Raw genomic sequence first — 23506 nt, 5'->3', positions numbered from 1 at the left:
ATCGCTCAGGAAGGTCAGCCTCTCAACCTGGGGTCGGGCTCATCGGGTCAGGAAGTTCATCAGCGCGTCGGAATCGGCGCCCATGCCGCAGCGATAGCAGGAGCAGGAGCCAGGGTCGGCGTTGTGGGAGGGGGGAGGACCGCTGCACGCCCGTCTGTTCACGCCATGCCGCAACATCTCCCGATGGCCCTCCCTGGCCTCCTTAGTGTGTTTAGACAAAAGGCTGTCAGCAATCTTGACTGTGGCAACTGCTTCCCTTGTATCAGACCGTGGGGCTGGAACCTCTTCCCCTAGAAAACCCGGCCGAGGGCTGTTGTCTGTACTGGTCTCCCTATCTTTCCAAGGTTTGAGTAAATTCACATGGTACACCTGCTCCGGATTTCGCCGCCCTGGCTGGTGTACCTTGTAGTTTACCTCACCAACTTTTTCAAGTACTTCATAGGGTCCCTGCCACCTAGCCAGGAACCTATGGTGTGCGCTGTGACACTGTTGCTACACTTACAGTTGCCCGTGGCAACGTGTTGTTGTGTGTGCATGCGGTGGCAGTGTCTCTGCCTTTTGAGTGATTGCTGTGACATGGTTGCCACGCATGTTGTTGCCTGTGGCAACGTGTAGCTTTCCATGCTTGTGTGTGCTCTTCCCCTTTAGGTGGCTTCCTCCCCTTGTCTGGTGTTGGAAGGGTTAACTCCCTTCCTAGTGTTTTAACACTGGGTTTATGTGTGTGTGGGTGTGGCTGCTTGGGCTATTTAGCCTCTGCTGGATGCCTGAAGCTGAGGGGTACTCCAGCCATGTTGTATGCTGGAGTTATCCTCCTGGTCTTCATATGCCATCTGTCCAGTGAGAGCCACCCTTGTGGTCATAGAAGATAGTAGATGTTTTTATGGTGTCTGACTTTTATTACATCTATGGGTGTCCTGGGTTCCTGTGTGGTTGTGGTGTGTGCTGTGTCCTTTTAATGTTGGTGTGGACACCAGCACTTGTGCACGGGTTCCAGTCAGTGTGTCTGTGGCAGGTGTGTTACTGGTTTCACTTACCTGCCATCTCCTTATAGCTGTATGTGTTCCCCTCCTTGCAGTTTGGCCGGTGGAGACTCCTGTTCGTCAGTGTTGGGGAGGAACAGGTCGTCTTACCCTGCTCCTAGTCCAGGGATTTCCTGAGGGTTAGTAGGGCCCCGAGGTTCCGGAGTATGAGCCCTCCTACCATCTGGGTTGGCTCATACGGTTAGGAGTCAGGGTCAGAATTAGGGACGCATTAGAAGGTGACCTGCTCCCTGGCCTAGTAGATACCCGTTATCCCTTTGATACCACACGGTGGGGGGTTTCCCCCACTCCCCGCCGTGACACGAGGATGTCGACAATATAGCAGTTCAAAGGGAGAGAACCTAGTAGAAGCCTGGGGCACCTCTCGCACTGCTAACATGAGATAGGACAGAAGAAGGTCCTAATCCCTCCCATCCTCAGACACCACTCTTTTTAACATGGTTTTTAATGTTTGATTAAACCTTTCTACCAGGCCGTCCATTTGCGGATGATAAACGGACGTCCGTAGCTCTTTTATGTGCAGTAATTTACAGAGTTCCCTTATGACCTTTGACATAAAAGGGGTCCCTTGGTCGGTCACTCTGGAAAACATCTCCATTAACTCCTTAGCTATGAGTTTGGCCGATGTATGTCGCAGGGGCACCGCGTGGCAAAGTCTAGGACGACCAAGATGTGTTGGTGCCCTCTAGCGGACTCCGGTACTGGGCCTATAAGATCCATAGCGATTAACTTGAACGGAACCTCGATAATCGGGAGAGGTACCAGGGGACTACAGAAATGTGGCTGGATGCTAGTTATCTGGCAGGCTGGGCCAGACTTACAATATTTTTCCACCTCTCTGAACACACTGGGCCAGTAAAACCGCTGTAGTATCCAGTCCTGCATTTTCTGCCATCCCAGGTGTCCCCCAAGAACTTGTTGGTGGGCTAGCTCGAACAGGAGCTTGTGATAAACCTTGGGCACCACCAGCTGTTCAACATGCTCACCCTGTAGTTGGTTTACCCGATACAGCATCTTCTGATGAACCACAAAACGGGGAAACATCGACTTGGCCCCTGGTTGTTGAGGTTCACCATCAACTATTACAACATTTTCCCAGGCCTGAGATAGTGTTGGGTCCCGGTCCTGTATCAAAATTTTCCCCAGAGAAGTTGAGGTCTGCCAACTCAGGACCCGCCGGCAAATCCTCCACATCTCCCACCATTACACGCAGCGGGGTTGTCTCCCCCTCTTCCCCCGAAGTGGCAGCCACCCCTACCGCTGGCGCTTTGGTCTTAGATTACCAGGGTCCTGGGCTCCCCCCTGTGCAAGGCCACTCTATTGGGGTTACACCACTCTCAAGGGTATCGGTAACTTTCGTATCAGGTCACAGTGCCGGGATGTCTCTCCCAATTATAAGTTCATAATGTAAATTGGTGGCGACAGCCACCTCATGGGTCCACCTGCTGGACACGAGGGCAGTGGGATAGTCCTTTAGGTCTCTATGGATGCACACAACCCCGACTTTTCGGCCAGCTGCACCAGGGAAGCTTTTACCAGGAACACCAGACTCTCTGAGTCCAGCTGAGCTACTGCCAGAGTGTCTCCCACTTCCACCTGGCACAGGTGGCTATTGTCTATAGTCTCTGGGGTACCTGTTGCACACAGCTTCCTGGCATACAAGGAGTGGCGGTAGCCATGGGTTCGCCCCGATGGGGATAGTCAGCCCTTATGTGGCCAGGCTCCTGCCACCACCAGCAGACTATAGGAACTAGGACTGTAGGGGGTATATCCCGGGCGGATTTTGCTGGCACCAGTCGTCGGGTCTGGGGTGGAGATTTCTGGGGTTTGACTGCCCCCCTCCCAAAAGAACCCCCCTATAAAGTCCTGGTATCCTCATAGCGCTCCACCAGGTCGACCAGCTCAAGGGCATTATCAGGAGACACCTGGCCGATCCAGTGCTGGAGAGGGTACAACAAAGCCCTCCAGAATACATCAGCCAACAGACGGTCCAGCATAGCATTGATCGCCCCCTGTCAATCACTTAGTGAAAGACAAAAAGTGATCAGTGTAAACTGACACTTTTTTTTTTCACTAGTATTGGCTGTTAGGTTTTAGGGATAGTTTAGGCCCCTTGGTTAGGTAGTTAGCGTCAGTTAGCGCCCACCCCACCGCACCGCAGTCACTTTTATTCGCTGTTTAGCGTATCGCTAATCAGCATTTGTACTTTTATAGTATCTATAAGTGATCAAAACTGATCACGGTCAGATCTATAATAGTATTAGTGTCACTTTAGTTCGCCCTCCACCCAAAACGCAGTGTTTGCCCGATCAGGCCTGATCGGTCGCCCACACGTGCGTTCACCCACGCCCGCCCCACCGCAGTGACAAAAAATTATTATTTTTTGATCACTGCACATTCACTTTACACGCTCTGCGGCGATAAAAAAAAATCAGTTTTGATATTTTTTTATCAACCACAGCGGCCTCCGGTACTTCGCTAGCCTCCCCTTTGTAAGACAGGCTTGCTTTTTTTCTTGGGTAGTCTCAGGGAATACCCCTAAATTTAGTAGTCCAAATGTCAAACAGGGGGTATTCTTCTGAAGAGGCCTACAGGATTCTGACCCAGTCGGATGAGGAGTGGGAACCCTCATCTGACGAATCTAGCGGGTCAGAATATGAACCTGTAGAAAGCAGTGGCTCTCTGACCCAAAGTTCGGACGAGGAGGTTGAGGTCCCTGGCAGCACCAGGCGTACCCGGCCCCGTGTCGCTAGACCACAGGTTATGCAGGATCCGCTTCAAGAGCAGCAGAGTGGGGCTGGCGCTGCCGGATCACGTGGTGAGGCATACACCAGCAGCGCAGCCCTTCCTGGACCTAGTACCAGCACTGCCGTACAACATGGTGAAGTAGCGAGCACCAGAAGGGCAGTTGAAGCTGGTACGGTGGCACGTGCACTAGTTACCCCGTCGCAGCCACCGCACAGACAGGCCCGTAGAGCCCCTAGAATCCCTGAGGTGCTGGCAAACCCTGATTGGCAGTCACCAACTTCAGCCGCACCAGTAGTTCCCCCTTTCACCGCCCAGTCTGGAGTTCGGGTTGAGACGGCTCAGATCAGTACGGCCCTGGGATTTTTTGAGCTGTTCTTGACTGCGGAGCTCTTGGACTTAGTCGTGGCAGAGACCAACCAATATGCCACACAATTTATAACCGCAAACCCGGGAAGCTTTTATGCCCAGCCTTTCCGGTGGAAACCAGTCCAAGTTTCCGAACTTAAAATTTTTCTGGGCCTTCTCCTCAACATGGGCCTGACAAAAAAGCATGAATTGCGGTCATATTGGTCAACGCACCCAATTCATCACATGCCCATGTTCTCTGCTGCTATGTCCAGGACACGATTTGAGGCCATCCTGCGTTTCCTGCACTTTAGCGACAACAGCACCTCTCGTCCCAGAGGCCACCCAGCTTTTGACCGGCTCCACAAAATTCGGCCCCTCATAGACCATTTCAACCAGAAATTTGCAGATTTGTATACCCCTGAGCAAAACATCTGCGTAGACGAGTCCCTAATACATTTTACCGGGCGCCTTGGCTTCAAACAATACATCCCAAGCAAGCGTGCCCGGTATGGGGTCAAATTGTATAAGCTCTGTGAAAGGGCCACAGGCTATACCCACAAATTTCGGATCTATGAGGGAAAAGATCAGACCCTGGAGCCGGTCGGTTGCCCTGACTACCTGGGGAGCAGTGGGAAGACAGTCTGGGACTTGGTGTCACCCTTATTCGGCAAGGGGTACCATCTTTATGTGGACAATTTTTACACAAGTGTGGCCCTCTTTAGGCATTTGTTTCTAGAACGGATTTGCGCCTGTGGCACCGCGCGAACTAGTCGCGTGGGCTTCCCCTAACGGCTTGTAACCACCCGTCTTGCAAGGGGGGAGAGGGCTGCCTTGTGTAACGAAGAACTGCTCGCGGTGAAATGGAGAGACAAGCGTGACGTTTACATGCTCTCCTCCATTCACGCAGACACGACAATACAAATTCAAAGGGCAACCCGTGTCATTGAAAAGCCCCTCTCAGTCCACGACTATAATGCGCTCATGGGAGGGGTGGACTTCAATGACCAGATGTTGGCTCCCTATTTAGTTTCCCGCAGAACCAGACGCTGGTATAAGAAGGTGTCTGTATATTTAATTCAATTGGCGCTCTACAATAGTTTTGTTCTCTACAGTAAGGCTGGGAGAACACGATCCTTCCTCAAATTCCAGGAAGAGATCATCGAGAACCTCCTTTACCCAGGAGGCCCCATCCACCAGTGTAGTTAGCCGTCTACACGAGCGACATTTCCCCAGTGTCGTTGCTGGTACCTCAACCCAACCGCCACCCCGAAAAAAATGTCGTGTCTGTAGCAGGAGTGGAATAAGGCGTGACACCCGCTATTTCTGTCCTGACTGTCCGGACCACCCTGCCCTATGCTTAGGAGAGTGTTTCCGGAAGTACCACACACAGGTACACCTAGCATAGGGATCACATCTCACCAGGACAGGCACACAGGGCTATTAGGGCCCTTTCTCTCACAGCTGCTGCAAACCTCTCCTTTCACCTGGGATAAAGTGCATAACGTACTTCGCCACATCTTTGGGCGATTTGCGCTTTGCACATTGTCCCATGGGGAAGGAGAGGTTTGTTCTATAAAGGTAAAAAAAATAAAAATAAAAAATTACCGGTAAGTAAAAAAGTTAAAAAAAGTTAATATGTTCTGTTCTAAAGTTAATAAAGTTATTGCTTTGCGGCCTGGTTTTTTCTTTTTTGTTTTGTTTTTTTTACCTTCCAGGTGGACCATCCGATCGACCAGCTGCAGCACTGATGTGCATTCGGACAGAAGCATTGCGCTGCTGTCAGATTACACGCAAGTCGGTGTATGCGGCGCTGCAAGACGAGATTTCTCCTCTGCAGTAAAAGATATGTTTGCCGAGGCATATGAGCTGAGGAGGTGGCGGTGTTCATATACTTTGGCAAACACTTTGTATATATAAAAAAAAAAATCCCGGCAATGATTTATTCATCTACATCGATTGATGTGAATGGAGAAATCTGGTTTGCCAGGGCATACGAGCTGAAGTGGGTATGGATGTTGGGCGGAGCTCCTATGTCCTGGCAGACGCCTTTCCCCTCCTTTTTCTTTTTTTGGCAGAGATTTTTTCATCCACATTGATCGATGCGAATGAAGAAATCTGTGCCGTTCATTTTTTTCTTTCAGCCCAGAGGCTGAACGGAAAAAAAAAATCTCATTACCCGTATGCTCAATATAAGGAGAATAGCAGAAACTCCTAATGCTGGGCATACATGTAATGATTGCGGAGACCCTCAAATGCCAGGGCAGTACAAACACCCCACAAATAACACCATTTTGGAAAGAAGACACCCCAAGGTATTCGCTGAGGGGCATATTGAGTCCATGAAAGATTGAAATTTTTGTCCCAAGTTAGCGGAAAGGGAGACTTTGTGAGAACAAAATCAAAAAAAATCAATTTCCGCTAACTTGTGCCAAAAATTTTTTTTTTTCAATGAACTCGCCATGCCCCTCATTGAATACCTTGGGGTGTCTTCTTTCCAAAATGGGGTCACATGTGGGGTATTTATACTGCCCTGGCATTTTAGGGGCCCCAAAGCGTAAGAAGAATGCTGGTATCCAAATGTCTAAAAATACCCTCCTAAAAGGAATTTGGGCCCCTTTGCCCACCTAGGCTGCAAAAAAGTGTCACACATCTGGTATCTCCGTACTCAGGAGAAGTTGAGGAATGTGTTTTGGGGTGTCTTTTTACATATACCCATGCTGGGTGAGATAAATATCTTGGTCAAATGCAAACTTTGTATAAAAAAAATGGGAAAAGTTGTCTTTGCCAAGATATTTCTCTCACCCAGCATGGGTATATGTAAAATGACACCCCAAAACACATTCCCCACCTTCTCCTGAGTACGGAGATACCAGATGTGTGACACTTTTTTGCAGCCTAGGTGGGCAAAGGGGCCCACATTCCAAAGAGCACCTTTCGGATTTCACAGGTCATTTTTTACAGAATTTGATTTCAAACTCCTTACCACACATTTGGGCCCCTAGAATGCCAGGGCAGTATAACTACCCCACAAGTGACCCCATTTTGGAAAGAAGAGACCCCAAGGTATTCGCTGATGGGCATAGTGAGTTCATAGAACTTTTTATTTTTTGTCACAAGTTAGTGGAATATAAGACTTTGTAAGAAAAAAAAAAAAAAAAAAAAAAATCATCATTTTCCGCTAACTTGTGACAAAAAATAAAAAGTTCTATGAACTCACTATGCCCATCAGCGAATACCTTAGGGTGTGTACTTTCCAAAATGGGGTCATTTGTGGGGTGTTTGTACTGTCTGGGCATTGTAGAACCTCAGGAAACACGACAGGTGCTCAGAAAGTCAGAGCTGCTTCAAAAAGCGGAAATTCACATTTTTGTACCATAGTTTGTAAACGCTATAACTTTTACCCAAACCATTTTTTTTTTTACCCAAACATTTTTTTTTTATCAAAGACATGTAGAACAATAAATTTAGAGCAAAATTTATATATGGATGTCGTTTTTTTTGCAAAATTTTACAACTGAAAGTGAAAAATGTCATTTTTTTGCAAAAAAATCGTTAAATTTCGATTAATAACAAAAAAAGTAAAAATGTCAGCAGCAATGAAATACCACCAAATGAAAGCTCTATTAGTGAGAAGAAAAGGAGGTAAAATTCATTTGGGTGGTAAGTTGCATGACCGAGCAATAAACTGTGAAAGTAGTGTAGGTCAGAAGTGTAAAAAGTGGCCTGGTCTTTCAGGGTGTTTAAGCACTGGGGGCTGAGGTGGTTAAGCCACTCAATGAATCTTTTTAGTCTCCAAGCATGGCCACCACTGCTAGATTGCAGGGTATGCTCGTAACCCCTGGATACGAGCAGTGAGTAATGAATCCAGCCAGCAAAGGAGGCAATATGGACAATCACAATACATTAGTAAATGCTTTATATTAACTTTCATCATAATGCCATTTGCTGACGTCAGACAACCCCATTAGGCCTTTTGCACACGAACGCGCGCGCCCCGTGGCTGTGCTGCGGGCCGCAATGCACGAACACCCACCGTGGGGCCGCCGCAGCGAATCGTGGACCCATTCACTTTAATGGTTCCGCGATCCGGCCGTTCCGCAAAAAGATAGAACATGTCCTATCTTTTTGCGGAACGGAACCCCACGGAAGCACTCCGTAGTGCTTCTGTAGGGTTCCGTTCCGCATCTCCGGATTTGCGGACCCATTGAAGTGAATGGGTCCGCATCCATGATGCGGAATGCACACGGAACGGTGCCCGTGTATTGCAGATCCGCAAATGTGTGCAATAAGCCTTAGGCCCCTTTCACACGGGCGAGTATTCCGCGCGGATGCGATGCGTGAGTTGAACGCATTGCACCCGCACTGAATCCGGACCCATTCATTTCTATGGGGCTGTTCACATGAGCGGTGATTTTCACGCATCACTTGTGCGTTGCGTGAAAATCGCAGCATGCTCCTCTTTGTGCGTTTTTCAAGTAACGCAGGCCCCCATAGAAATGAATGGGGTTGCGTGAAAATCGCAAGCATCCGCAAGCAAGTGCGGTTGCTGTGCGATTTTCACGCATGGTTGCTAGGAGACGATCGGGTCATCACATGATCTTTTACCATGGTGATGGATCATGTGATGACCGGAGTGACGTCACCACAGGTCCTTTTCCTGCACACAGCAAAAAAGAAGACAGAAGAGAAGCCGGGCTGCGCGATCAAGTGGATTAAGGTGAGTTTAATTATTTTTTATTTCTTTTTTTTAACCCCTCCAGCGCTATTGTTCTATGCATTCTGTATTCAGAATGCTATTATTTTCCCTTATAACCATGTTATAAGGGAAAATAATACAATCTACACAACACCTAACCCAATCCCGAACTTCTGTGAAGTTCGGGTTTGGGTACCAAACATGCCGTTTTTTCTCACGCGAGTGCAAAACGCATTACAATGTTTTAAAATCGCGCATGTTCCCACAACGCACCCGCACCTTTTCCCGCCACGTCCGTGTGAAAGAGACCTTAAGGAGAGAGGTGCAGGTCCAGAAGTGGGCCTTTTACCTATCAGGCATATAGTGTGGACAGGTGGGAATATCCCTTTAAACATTTACTCGGACAATCGATATTCTAGGCGTTTGGTCTCGCTGATCAATACTATACATTTAGGTTTTGCAATAAAGGACACAGTTCAGCAAATAATAATGCAGCGGTTTCCAAGTTAAAATGTTGTAGTTATTTTGCACAACCTACAGAGGCTGGTGGGGGTTTTTACAATACCATTAGTCCCTGTGACATTTATATTACTAGGTCCAGGATAATAATAAATATTTCAGACGCTACCCCTAATAATGAGACCAATGACAAATCTAACATTGCCTGTTTATTGCATTTCAAGTGAACTGCACCCACCTGCCCCATTACCAGCCCGCTCTTCTTAATTACCATTCAATAATTCAGCACTTTCTTATAGTAGTGACGGAGGGGGCAGGTTTATTTATTACATAACCCCTTAAGGGCATGGCTTATTTTGGCCTTAAAGAGGTTGTGTCACTTCAGCAAATGGCATTTATCATGTAGAGAAAGTTAATACAAGGCACTTACTAATGTATGTATTGTCCATATTGCCTCCTTTGCTGGCTGGATTCATATTTCCATCACGTTATACACTGCTTGTTTCCATGGTTACGACCACCCTGCAATCCATCAGTGGTGGTCGTGCTTGCACACTATTGACAAAAGTGCCGGCTTCTCTGGTGGCCCAGACCGCAGGAGTACACATAGGCCGCCGCTGCTGGATTGCAGGGTGGTTGTAACCAAGGAAACGAGCAGGGTATAATGTGAAGTGAAGCAGTAAAGGAATATGGACAATCACAATACATTAGTAAGTGCCTTGTATTAACTTTCTCTACATGATAAATGCTATTTGCTGAAGTGAGACAACCCCTTTAAAACCACTTCCCGCAACACTAACGCCGAAAGGCGTCATTGCTGCGGCGCTCACAGGCTACGCTAACGCCGATTGGCATCATCTCGCGTGAGCAGAGATTTCCTGTGAACGCGCGCGTTCACAGGATCAGAAGGTAAGCGACTGGATCTCCAGCCTGCCAGCGGCGATCGTTCGCTGGCAGGCTGGAGATGCAATTTTTTTAACCCCTAACAGGTATATTAGACGCTGTTTTGATAACAGCGTCTGTCCTCTGGTGGTCCCTTTTGTTTGGATCGACCACCAGAGGACACAGGTAGCTCAGTAATATGTAGCACCAAACACCACTACACTACACCCCCCCCCCCTGTCACTTATTAACCCCTTATTCACCCCTGATCAATCCATATAGACTCCCTGATCACCCCCCTGTCATTGATCACCCCCTTGTAAGGCTCCATTCAGACGTCCGTATGATTTTTACGGATCCACTGATACATGGATCGGATCCGCAAAACACATACGGACGTCTGAATGGAGCCTTACAGGGGGGTGATCAATGACAGGGGGGTGATCACCCCATATAGACTCCCTGATCACCCCCCTGTCATTGATCACCCCCCTGTAAGGCTCCATTCAGACATTTTTTTGGCCCAAGTTAGCGGAAATTTTTTTTTCTTACAAAGTCTCATATTCCACTAACTTGTGTCAAAAAATAAAATCTCACCATACCCCTCACGGAATCCAAATGTGTAAAAATTTTAAGACATTTATATTCCAGACTTCTTCTCACGCTTTAGGGCCCCTAAAATGCCAGGGCAGTATAAATACCCCACATGTGACCCCATTTCGGAAAGTAGACACCCCAAGGTATTCGCTGAGGGGCATATTGAGTCCATGAAAGATTGGAATTTTTGTCCCAAGTTAGCGGAAAGAGAGACTTTGTGAGAAAAAAACTAAAAAAAATAAAAATCCATTTCCGCTAACTTGTGGCAAAAAAATAAAAAATTCTATGAACTCGCCATGCCCCTCATTGAATACCTTGGGGTGTCTTCTTTCCAAAATGGGGTCACATGTGGGGTATTTATACTGCCCTGGCATTTTAGGGGCCCCAAAGCGTAAGAAGAATGCTGGTATCCAAATGTCTAAAAATGCCCTCCTAAAAGGAATTTGGGCCCCTTTGCCCACCTAGGCTGCAAAAAAGTGTCACACATCTGGTATCTCCGTACTCAGGAGAAGTTGAGGAATGTGTTTTGGGGTGTCTTTTTACATATACCCATGCTGGGTGAGATAAATATCTTGGTCAAATGCAAACTTTGTATAAAAAAAATGGGAAAAGTTGTCTTTGCCAAGATATTTCTCTCACCCAGCATGGGTATATGTAAAATGACACCCCAAAAAACATTGCCCAACTTCTCCTGAGTACGGAGATACCAGATGTGTGACATTTTTTTGCAGCCAAGGTGGGCAAAGGGGCCCACATTCCAAAGAGCACCTTTCGGATTTCACCGGCCATTTTTTACAGATTTTGATTTCAAACTACTTTGCACGCATTTGGGCCCCTATAACTACCCCATAAGTGACCCCATTTTGGAAAGAAGACACCCCAAGGTATTTCGTGATGGGCATAGTGAGTTCATGGAAGTTTTTATTTTTTGTCACAAGTTAGTGGAATATGAGACTTTGTAAGAAAAAAAAAATAAATCATCATTTTCCGCTAACTTTTGACAAAAAATAAAAAGTTCTATGAACTCACTATGCCCATCAGCGAATACCTTAGGGTGTCTACTTTCCGAAATGGGGTCATTTGTGGGGTGTTTGTACTGTCTGGCCATTGTAGAACCTCAGGAAACATGACAGGTGCTCAGAAAGTCAGAGCTGCTTCAAAAAGCGGAAATCCACATTTTTGTACCATAGTTTATAAACGCTATAACTTTTACCCAAACCATTTTTTTTTACCCAAACATTTTTTTTTATCAAAAGACATGTAGAACAATAAATTTTGAGAAAAATTTATATATGGATGTCGTTTTTTTTTGCAAAATTTTACAACTGAAAGTGAAAAATGTCATTTTTTTGCAAAAAAAAATAAAAAAAAAAATCGTTAAATTTCGATTAATAACAAAAAAAGGAAAAATGTCAGCAGCAATGAAATACCACTAAATGAAAGCTCTATTAGTGAGAAGAAAAGGAGGTAAAATTCATTTGGGTGGTAAGTTGCATGACCGAGCAATAAACCGCTAAATTTGTGAAGTGCCGATTTGTAAAAAAGGGCCTGGTCACTAGGGGGGTATAAACCTGTGGTCCTTAAGTGGTTAAGGATGCAGGAATTTTTTTTAATGTTTTTATTGTTGCATTCAGAAAGCGATCACTTTTTATTGTTTTTGTTGTTGACATTGTTGTATTTATTTATTTTTGCAAGAAGAGTTGCATTTTTTTAATGGCACAATTTTGAGGTTTTAACTTTTTAAAGGAGTCGTCCAGGTTTGGAAAAACATGGCTGCTTTCTTCCGAAAACAGCACACCTGTCCACAGGTTGTGTGGGGTACTGCAGCTCTGCCTTATTGACTCCAAATAGCGGTCTGCAAGCGAGGGTACTGGCCGTGTGCACTCCGTGCTGCAGATGCAGACCCATTGACTTGAATGGGTCCTCGATCCACAAGATACAGCAAAAGATAGGGCATGTCTTACCTTTTGCAGTGCAGAGGCACGAACCTGAAAGCCCACAGAAATGCTTCGTAGTGTTTCCATGGGCTTCCAATATATGCCTCCGTACTGCAAAAGTTAGGACATGTCTCTTGCGGATTCAAGTCAATGGGTCCACATCCATAGCAGGATGGGACACAGAGCTGAACCCAGACATATCCCCTTCTTCACCCAGGGAGCCCCTCTGAGTGGAGCATTTCATGCTCTGATGCTCTCATTTGCCCTGCATTGTGCAGTACAAGGGCTGTTTTGTTTATATTTTTACAGGCTAGGGCAGCGCTAAAGCCCATCCATTAGTGCCGGTGACGTCACCAGGAACACTGCTAGGTGGGAGCCTCCGCATAGGATTCCCATGGTGAGACCTGGTACGTCACCCGATCTGCTAAAGAAAAAAGCCCTTTCCCTGCACGATTCAGCGCAGGGCAAGGGAGAGCATCAGAGCTTGAAATGCTCCAATGCTCAACTCAGAGGCACTGCCTGGGGGAAGAAGGGGCTATGTCTGGGTTCAGCTCTGAAACCAAACAACCCCTTTAAACTAGTTGGGGGAGTTCAAAACACAGCAATGTTTCTCTTCTTCTGATCTGTTAGAACAACAGAAAAAAAAAGAAAAAGAACAGATCCTGTATATAAATAAAAATAAAATAAAAACAGATCCTGAATGCAGGATTTTTTTTTTTCCATCTGAAATAACAGATCTCTGACAGAAATGGCTCAAAAGAAATCTGACAGATCAAAAGAAAGGAAAAAAATAACAGTGATGTGAACGCCACCTTAAAGGGGTTCTGCAGTTTTTTTAAACTGATGATCTATCCTCTGGATAGATCATCAGCATCTGATCGGCGGGGGTCCGACACCCGGGACCCCTGCCAATCAGCTGTTTGAGAAGACAGCGGAGCTGGCAATAGCGCTGCGGCCTTCTCGCTGTTTACCGCAGGCCCAGTGACGACTAGTATCAATTGTAACTAGTAATCAAACTGCATAACCCCTTTAAGGTGATGCCACACTATATTTTTTCTTGAAAGCTAGAAAATTCATGTTTTATCGTTTTTTTTGGGGTGGGGTTGTTTATTCACACTTTTTTTTTTTTAAAGATATTTTTTTCCCTATAGAGAAATGTATGAGAAAACCGCATACCCACACCAAGGGATCAACAAAATGCTAGGAAACTGTCTAAAAACACCACTACAAAAAAACAAAAACCTGTGTTTGTAGGTCATTTTTAGAAATCCCTACTGGTCAGTATATAAGATCTGGTTATTTTTACTACAAAAATATGTAAAGAGAAATGTACTATTTTCAAATAAGATGTAGTGCAAAACCATTCTTGTCCCATAAATCATTTAAATAAATGTACGATTCATAAATCATACCAATAGTCCTGAAAGACTGTTAATGGCTACTTTAAAATCTGTGCTGCAAATATTAAAACTGCTAGTAACATATTTGTCTTTTTGCTTCCATGTGTCTCCCTTGGTGATCTCTCTTATCTGCCCTGCTGGGGGTGAGCTCCGGCCAGAATCAGTCCCCTTCCCCTCTGGCAGCTGACAATACAGTCCTATCTTATTCCCCTTGCAGAAAGTCTATTCACCTATACCGCTACTGGTCCCTGCCTGCTAACCAGGACAGATACTACTTCTACTAGCTGCTCTGTGGTGAACCGAGTATCATCAGAGACCTGGCTACAGGAATAAGTATGCGTCCAGCAGCGTTCGACTCCTTAAGCGGACATGCACAATGCTATACATTTTTAACAGCAGATGGTGCCATCATCTGGCTAGGTCATCAGGATCTGATCGGTGGGGGTCCGATACCCAAGACCCCCACCGATCAGCTGTCGGAGAAGACACTGGCGCTTGCAGCAGCACTGCTGCCTTCTCTCGGCTCACCAAGCACAGCGTCGCCCATTTGATAGCGGCTGTGCTTCGTATGGCTGCACAGCCCCATTCACTTCAATGAGTTTAGCTGCGCCTAGGCCATGAGACTGATTGAACGTGACATCACACAGCCTAGGAAAAGCTGCGAGAAGGCAGCGGCACCAGCGCCTTCTCAAACAGCTGATCGGCTGGGATCCAGAGGATAGATCATTGGTAAAAAATATCTCGGAAAACCCCTTTAATAGCGTGTAAATGACAAACATTGTTCTAACCAATGAATATGATAAGCAATGGACAAACAACCCCTTTTAAAGGGGGCGTCAACCTTTTATTAAATGATGGCCTATCCTCAGGATAGGCCATGGCTAGCTGGTCAGCAGGGGTCATCACCCAGAAGATCAACTGTTTGGCCATAGCTCCAATGCTGGAAGCGCTGCAGTGACGAGCTCAGTCCACTACTAAGCAGACGGGGCTGACTACTTCCAGCACTTGAGCCATTGCCAAAGGTGCAGGGTGTCAGACGCCTACCAATCAGCTAGTGATGGCCTATCTTCAGGACAGGGACTAAATACTGGGCAGGGTCTAAATAGTGAATCTCTGCTGCTGCATAAGGAACGGCGAATGAATAAAGCACACAATAAAAACAGATTTGCTTTGTAGTCGTACTACCATATAAATCTGACATAAAATCACAGTTCCATAAATAGGTTATCAATGACACATTCCTGAAGTCACACAGCATTGATCCTAGATGCACACAATGTGGTCTCCTTCCATCTCTAAAAGAAAAGACTTGAGACCAACGTGGCACCACCTCGCTGTGTGAGCCCAAGACCCAGCTATGATTCTGCTCCTCGTTATCATTCTCCAGACAAGTAGTGAACGTTCACAATGACAGGATCCATGAGTGTGTACTGCTCCAAGCTCATCACTCCGACGTCGCTTTCTTTAAATATGCAATAAGATCTAAGCGATCGGTTTTGCTTTTGATACCAACAAAAATCATCTTGGTTCCTGGAATAAACTTCTTTGGGTTTGCCAGATATTCAAGAAGAGTTTCTTCTCCCCAAACAATGCCTGCGAGAACACAGAAGAACAGAAGAATAGATAGGCGGCTTGCATATCGTGCTCACTCTCCTTGCTGCAGGACAGAGTCTAGGAGCCTGTACCGATTCCGTCCTCTGCAGCGAGAGCGATACTCGTTCTAAGGATCCGTGGGGATCTCAGCGCGCAGACCCCCACCATTTCATATCAAAAGGTTTTATGAAAACTCACTGACCCTTAAAGGGCTTATCCAATAGTACAAATACCCCCCACAATGCCCGGGTCCCTCCTACAGACAATACTTACCCAGTCCCCGGCACCCGCGTCCCTCCAGAACCCTGCACGGCCACCACTAGATCTAACCGTCACGCGGATCAAAACATCTGGCAACAGGGGAAGCAACCACTAGCAGGACACGACGTCAGCCTCCCTAGCACCGCAGGTGACACTAGGGAGGCTGGTTACCATCGCGGCCTGCTATCGGCTGCTCCCCCCGTGGCCGGATATTTTGATCCGTTTGACGGGGAGATGCAGTGGTGACCGTGCAGGAATCCGGAGGGACACGGGTGTTGGGGACTATGTAAATATCGCCTATAGAAGGGACCCAGGCAACTGAAGCACAGGAACCGCTTTTTTCGGTTACTCTGACCCCTAGCGGCCATAGCTTTACAGCTTTTTTCCCAGGTGGATGCAGCATATTTTTTAAGTGATTTAGAAATTTTCTAGCGACACCATTTTCTATAAAGTGAAATTGTGTGAAAGTACAGTCGCCCTTTAATTTCCCTTTGATCTAAAATCTCCTGCAATTACAAGACAGTGAATAGGTACTTCCATTTGTATCTCACCTTTGCTTTTGTTTGCTTCCGTGTAAGAGAACCCTGGAGCCTGGCCAGTTTTACGACCAAACAGTCCCCATAAGTTTGGTCCCGTCTTGTGTTTCCCATCCTTATTTATGGTGTGGCACTGCGCACACTTCATAACAAAAATCTTCCTTCCTTTCTCTACGTCTCCCATATTGAATTCTGTCAATGGACAAAAAAAATTAACAAGGTCAGCATAATCAGAAATAACAGACATACACTGTAGGTTATATATAGATTAAAGGGATCACCAACATGCAGCATGTATGGGACATTAAAGGGGCAATCGAGACACATCAAGTTATCCCCTATACACAGAATATAAGTAAACTGGTGAAAGTCCGGCTGTTGGGACCCCACCTACCACGAGAACAGCACCTCCCCCCCAAATGAATGGAGCGACTGGTGGGGTATGCGCAGTGCCGCTCGATTCCTCACTCTGTAGGAAGTAGCCGGGTGCTGTACTAGCCTGTCACCAACTGTGCCATAAAGAATGCTTGACCGGCCGCTCCATTGATTTTGGGCTCCCAGTACCCTGTGCTCTTGCAACCGGTGGTGTTCCCAGCAGAAAGACCCCCACCGGACCTGATGTAATAGATATCCACTATCTTGTGGATCAGCCTCTAATTAAAGGAGGTTTCCAGCCTTGGAGCTGAAAATTCCTGAGGTTCTCCCCTGTTCCCTGAACTGTCTGCGGTCCTACCGCCACTCCGACCCCAGCTGCTTCCAGTCCCCGCAGAACCAGGAAGAGGCTTAGGTGACAACTGCGGCCAATCACAGACCTCAACGGCTTGAATTCTATGCTACACCGGTGAGATACCATTCAAGCTGCTGCGAGTGCTGAGGCGGTCGGGAACGGGGCAGCATCGGAAGCACAGGCAGGTCAGGCCTAGGGGCACGTTCACACAGGGTGGAGTTTCCACTGCGGAGTCGCTGCATATTTCACCCTTTGCATTGCAAATCTGTGGATGAGATTTCTTAACATGTCATCCGCTTTGTGCAGTCATGCCCTAACAGCGTTTTCTGGGATTAAAACATTTTTTTGCAGAAATGACTTACCACTCCATTTACTGCAGGTTTCAATAACCCTTGCACTACTTTTTGGCTCACATGCACAACTGGGTTGGAAAAAGTGGCCATAACTTTACAGCTGTATGCCATGTGTCAGAATAAGGGCTCATTCACATGACCGTGTGTGCCCCGTGCAGGGGTGTCAAACTCATTTTTCCTGACAAGAAGACTCATAACTTATACCAGCTGTACATATATAATTATATACAGGAGATGCCCAAGTTATACCAGCATGGTCCATATCCCTACAGGTGAAACTCGAAAAATTAGAATATCAGCCAAAAGTTAATTTATTTCAGTAATGCAACTTAAAATTAGAATTTTGTGAAAAGGTTCAATATTCTAGGCTCAAGGTGTCACACTCTAGTCAGCCAATTAATCCATACCCCCTGAGCAAAGGGTGCCTCAAAATTGTGACTTTGGGGTTTCATAAGCTGTAAGCCATAATCATCCAAGTTATAACAAAAAAAGGCTTGAAATATCTCGCTTTGCATGTAATGAGTCTATCTTGTATGTTAGTTTCACCTTTTAAGTTACATTACTGAAATAAATGAACTTTGCGCGATATTCACATTTTTCAAGTTTCACCTGTACTGTATATACAAGATGTATAACTTATACAATTATATACAGGAGATGCCCAGGTTATACCAGCATGCTCCATATCCCTATACAGGGAGTGCAGAATTATTAGGCAAGTTGTATTTTTGAGGATTAATTTTATTATTGAACAACAACCATGTTCTCAAAGAACCCAAAAAACTCATTAATATCAAAGCTGAATATTTTTGGAAGTAGTTTTTAGTTTGTTTTTAGTTTTAGCTATTTTAGGGGGATATCTGTGTGTGCAGGTGACTATTACTGTGCATAATTATTAGGCAACTTAACAAAAAACAAATATATACCCATTTCAATTATTTATTTTTACCAGTGAAACCAATATAACATCTCAACATTCACAAATATACATTTCTGACATTCAAAAACAAAAACAAATCAGTGACCAATATAGCCACCTTTCTTTGCATGGACACTCAAAAGCCTGCCATCCATGGATTCTGTCAGTGTTTTGATCTGTTCACCATCAACATTGCGTGCAGCAGCAACCACAGCCTCCCAGACACTGTTCAGAGAGGTGTACTGTTTTCCCTCCTTGTAAATCTCACATTTGATGATGGACCACAGGTTCTCAATGGGGTTCAGATCAGGTGAACAAGGAGGCCATGTCATTAGATTTTCTTCTTTTATACCCTTTCTTGCCAGCCACGCTGTGGAGTACTTGGACGCGTGTGATGGAGCATTGTCCTGCATGAAAATCATGTTTTTCTTGAAGGATGCAGACTTCTTCCTGTACCACTGCTTGAAGAAGGTGTCTTCCAGAAACTGGCAGTAGGACTGGGAGTTGAGCTTGACTCCATCCTCAACCCGAAAAGGCCCCACAAGCTCATCTTTGATGATAACAGCCCAAACCAGTACTCCACCTCCACCTTGCTGGCGTCTGAGTCGGACTGGAGCTCTCTGCCCTTTACCAATCCAGCCACGGGCCCATCCATCTGGCCCATCAAGACTCACTCTCATTTCATCAGTCCATAAAACCTTAGAAAAATCAGTCTTGAGATATTTCTTGGCCCAGTCTTGACGTTTCAGCTTGTGTGTCTTGTTCAGTGGTGGTCGTCTTTCAGCCTTTCTTACCTTGGCCATGTCTCTGAGTATTGCACACCTTGTGCTTTTGGGCACTCCAGTGATGTTGCAGCTCTGAAATATGGCCAAACTGGTGGCAAGTGGCATCTTGGCAGCTGCACGCTTGACTTTTCTCAGTTCATGGGCAGTTATTTTGCGCCTTGGTTTTTCCACACGCTTCTTGCGACCCTGTTGACTATTTTGAATGAAACGCTTGATTGTTCGATGATCACGCTTCAGAAGCTTTGCAATTTTAAGAGTGCTGCATCCCTCTGCAAGATATCTCACTATTTTTGACTTTTCTGAGCCTGTCAAGTCCTTCTTTTGACCCATTTTGCCAAAGGAAAGGAAGTTGCCTAATAATTATGCACACCTAATATAGGGTGTTGATGTCATTAGACCACACCCCTTCTCATTACAGAGATGCACATCACCTAATATTCTTAATTGGTAGTAGGCTTTCGAGCCTATACAGCTTGGAGTAAGACAACATGCATAAAGAGGATGATGTGGTCAAAATACTCATTTGCCTAATAATTCTGCACGCAGTGTATACAAGAAGATGTATAACTTATACCAGCTGTACATAAATAATTATATTCTTCAACTGGATCAAAACAGCCTTGTGTTAGCAGGGGTGTACCTCCTTAATATGCATATCAACAAAAAGAGAATCGGTACAAAATATTACCCAATAAAGTTAACTTTATTGGGTAATATTTTGTACCGATTCTCTTTTTGTTGATATGCATATATAATTATATACAGGAGATGCCCGGGTTATACCAGCATGCTCCATATCACTATATACAAGAAGATGTATAACTTATACCAGCTGTACATATATGATTATATACAGGAGATGCCCGGGTTATACCAGCATGCTATCACTGTACACAAGAAGAAGCAGCATACCAACTTTAGTCAGTTCTAAGATGGTGCTGCCTCCTTCTCCTTTTTTCAGCCGGAAGAGGACCCAGCAGCGCGGCAATATGGGGTAGGCGGCGCACGCTTTGAGCCCCGCACAGAAAGTCCTAACGCAAGCGTTAGAATGTGGCTGTGGGAGAAAAGTATGGGCTCTGCCATTGCAGTGAGCGGCACTAACTACTGACACATATTACGGGCCTCACCGGCGGGCCACGGGCCTTGTGCTAGACACATGTGCTTTAATTAAAGAGGACCCGTCACCGCTCCTGACCTGTTTTAGTAACTACTTGCATTCCCCGTGTAATAACAATTCTGGAACATCTATTCTTGTGGCTCTGTGTGCCATTCCTCTATTATTCCTGCTAGAAGTTATAAGTGAATTATTAGCAGTTGGGGCGTCTCTGCGCGGTCTGACACTGACCGCAATGATTATATAGTGTTAGAATGTGCAGCGACCCCCCCACAAGTAACATCTTTAATGCAAACTGCTAGCAATTAATTTATAACTTCTAGAAGGAATAATAAAGGAGTGGAATAACAGTGGCATTCAGGGATGTCCAACCTGCGGCCCTCCAGCTGTTGCAAAACTACAACTCCCAGCCTGCCCTGATAGCTGTAGTCTTTGAACAAGATCCATATTTTATAAGACAATCTGCAGCAGAAAGCCGACAACGAGACTCCGATTGCTCCCGTGGATGTACACAATTATTAGCGCAACGCCATTAACCTTTTCTGGACCTCCAACATACCTGTACGGTGGAAGTCCCGTCTTTAAAAATGGCACTCACTCGCAGGTTACTGCTGTTTTGAACAGCAGACACCCGGAACTAATACGTCAGTTCAGTGATAACGCCGATCGCAGACATTTAATTCTTCAGAGTGGAAAACCTGGGGCTTGAACATGGCCCCTGCGCAGTGATTGGGGAAGCTGTTGGTTCGCTCTGAAAGCAATGGTCTCTCTGAGGAAAGCAGGGTCTTTAGAGCCGTAGTTCATACACAGCCCTGCAGGTGGCCGGGCTCCAAAAGAAAGCTTATTGTAGAAGCAATCTAATGAGTGCTCATTCTAGTCATCTAGGGCAGTGATAGGCAAACTGCGGCTCTCCAGCTGTTGCAAAACTACAACTCCCACCATGCCCTGCTGTAGGCAGTCTTTGCATGCTGGGAGTTGTAGTTCTGCAACAGCTGGAGAGCCGCAGTTTGCCTATCACTGATCTAGGGTGACTTGAAAAAAAAAAAAATACAGAAATTCAAATCATCCCCTTTCTCCATAAATAAAATTAAACAATAAAATATAAACATCATAGGCATTCCCTCGTACCAAAATGCCTGTGCTATTAAAATCTAAAAATATTTATACGCCATAACGGAGGGAAAAAAAAAAATCTAAATGACTGATTAGCCATTTTTTTGTCACTTCACCCCAAAAAAAATTGAATAAAAAGTGATCAAAAAGTCATACACATTTCAAAATAGTATTTTAAAAAAATATAGATCGCCCTGGAAAAAATTTGCCCCAAACAGCTCCATAGACATAACTATAAAAAAAGTAATGTGGTCAGAATATGCCGATGGAAAAAAATATATAATTTTCTGTAGTATTAAAACACGAGAAAAACTATACAAACGTGGTATCGCTGTACCGACCTGGAGAATGAAGGCAACAGGACAGTTTTACAGCATAGGGAACGCTGCACTACATTGTAGGGCAGGGGTCAGCAACCTTCGGCACTCCAGTTGCTGTGAAACTACAACTCCCAGCATGCACACTTGTTTGGCTGTTCTTGTACCTCCCATAGAAGTGAATGGAGCATGCTGGGAGTTGTGGTTTCAGAGCAGCTGGAGTGTCGGAGGTTGCTGATCCCTGCTGTATGCAATATTAAATGGTGCCATTACAAAGTACAACTTGTCCCGCCCCCCCCCCCCCCCAAAAAAAAAAACCTATGTGAACAGAAAAATAAAAAAAAGGGATGGCTCCAGGAAAACAGGGAGTGAAAAATTAAAACAGAAAATCACAGGGTTCTGTAGGAGTTAAATAAAACTAATCGGTTAGAGGCCGCAGGACTAAAAAGTCGGACATGCAGTACTTTTAGTCCGGCGGCCTTTCGCCGCGCACTGCCGTGCTGTGCCAGAGCTCCGAGCACGCTCTCCGCCCCCTGGGCACTTGCAGCGCGCTCTACGCCCCCTGGGCACTTGCAGCGCGCTCTACGCCCCCTGGGCACTTGCAGCGCGCTCTACGCCCCCTGGGCACTTGCAGCGCGCTCTACGCCCCCTGGGCACTTGCAGCGCGCTCTACGCCCCCTGGGCACTTGCAATAGGTAATTTGCATTACCTAAAAACTTAGTTTTTGGCACTTTGGAGGCTCTGAAAAAATAAACCCGGGTACCATCAGCATTATGGATCTGCCTTCCACAGAGCTATAGAATCAGCTATGTAGGTGACAGACTCCCTTTAACACCCTGTGTTAGGCCACGCCCCACAACAACACCCCCTTTGGGGTGTGGCTTAACTTGGCCAGTATTTTAGGTTGGAAAAGGTGGCAGCCCTACCTGTATGGGTTACTATGCTTTGCACAGACAGGGGGCGGACATTTTATAGCCAACATAAAGGGGATTTAGGATTTTTTTTTAAAAACATTTCTGCAAAAGAAAATCCGAACTATAAGTACAGCGTATGAGTCCATGCAGAGGAGCAGCCTCCATACTTCCCTGCTATAGAATGCGTCTCCTCCTCTCACCACCATTCATGCTTCACTCTCTATGAACTCCCCTCTACCACGTCTCACCCGACTTTATAGCTACCTGGCAGCGCCCGCGGGTGACTACTGCTGCTGCGGCTCCCACGACGACCACGTGACGTCACGCGTGACCCGAAAGACTTGTCACAGAATCCTAGCAGTTCTTAGCCAATCAGCTCACGCCCCGGTGACGTCACTGCGGCTGTTTCGTTGTGCGCCCCACCCTGGAACGAGGCGACTGTCCAATGACATGAGGCTCTACTCCGTTGCTGACGCAGTGATTGGCTAGATTAACCTAGTGGGCGGAGCCGTTTTTTGAACGTTGCCGTGCATAGAAAAGACGCCTGAGATGAGACTCTGTGATGGGGCGTACTGGAGTCAGTGTGCTGCAGGTGTTCTGGGAGACGGCAGTGAGCGCGTCCGACACAAGAGCTGGAGAACAGCGGAATGTTACCCGGTTTATTCATTCAATTCTTCCTGCGTGTCAGGCATAGTTCACACAGAGCCATGTAGTGCAGGAAATGACGCCTGCATCTGGTCATATAGCTTGCAATGGAGTAAGGAGGG

The 23506-nt window shown here is 46.1% G+C and overlaps 1 protein-coding gene across 1 annotated transcript; it reads right to left on the bottom strand.

Moving 5' to 3' along the window:
* Positions 1 to 15056: 15056 nt before the first annotated feature.
* On the bottom strand, positions 15057 to 23131 carry LOC121008588 (cytochrome c, somatic B). Its single transcript, XM_040441222.1, has 3 exons — positions 23004 to 23131; positions 16513 to 16689; positions 15057 to 15700 (listed from the first exon to the last, which is right to left on the bottom strand). The coding sequence occupies exons 2-3, from the start codon at positions 16679 to 16681 to the stop codon at positions 15552 to 15554; spliced, it is 318 nt and encodes a 105-aa protein (XP_040297156.1). The 5' UTR covers positions 16682 to 16689; positions 23004 to 23131; the 3' UTR covers positions 15057 to 15551.
* Between the last annotated feature and the right edge of the window lie 375 nt (positions 23132 to 23506).

Source organism: Bufo bufo, chromosome 7, assembly GCF_905171765.1.
Source record: "Bufo bufo chromosome 7, aBufBuf1.1, whole genome shotgun sequence".
Classification (NCBI taxonomy): Eukaryota; Metazoa; Chordata; class Amphibia; order Anura; family Bufonidae; genus Bufo; species Bufo bufo.
Note: the sequence above shows the minus strand (reverse complement) of the source record. Positions and strands in the feature narration are given on the sequence as shown.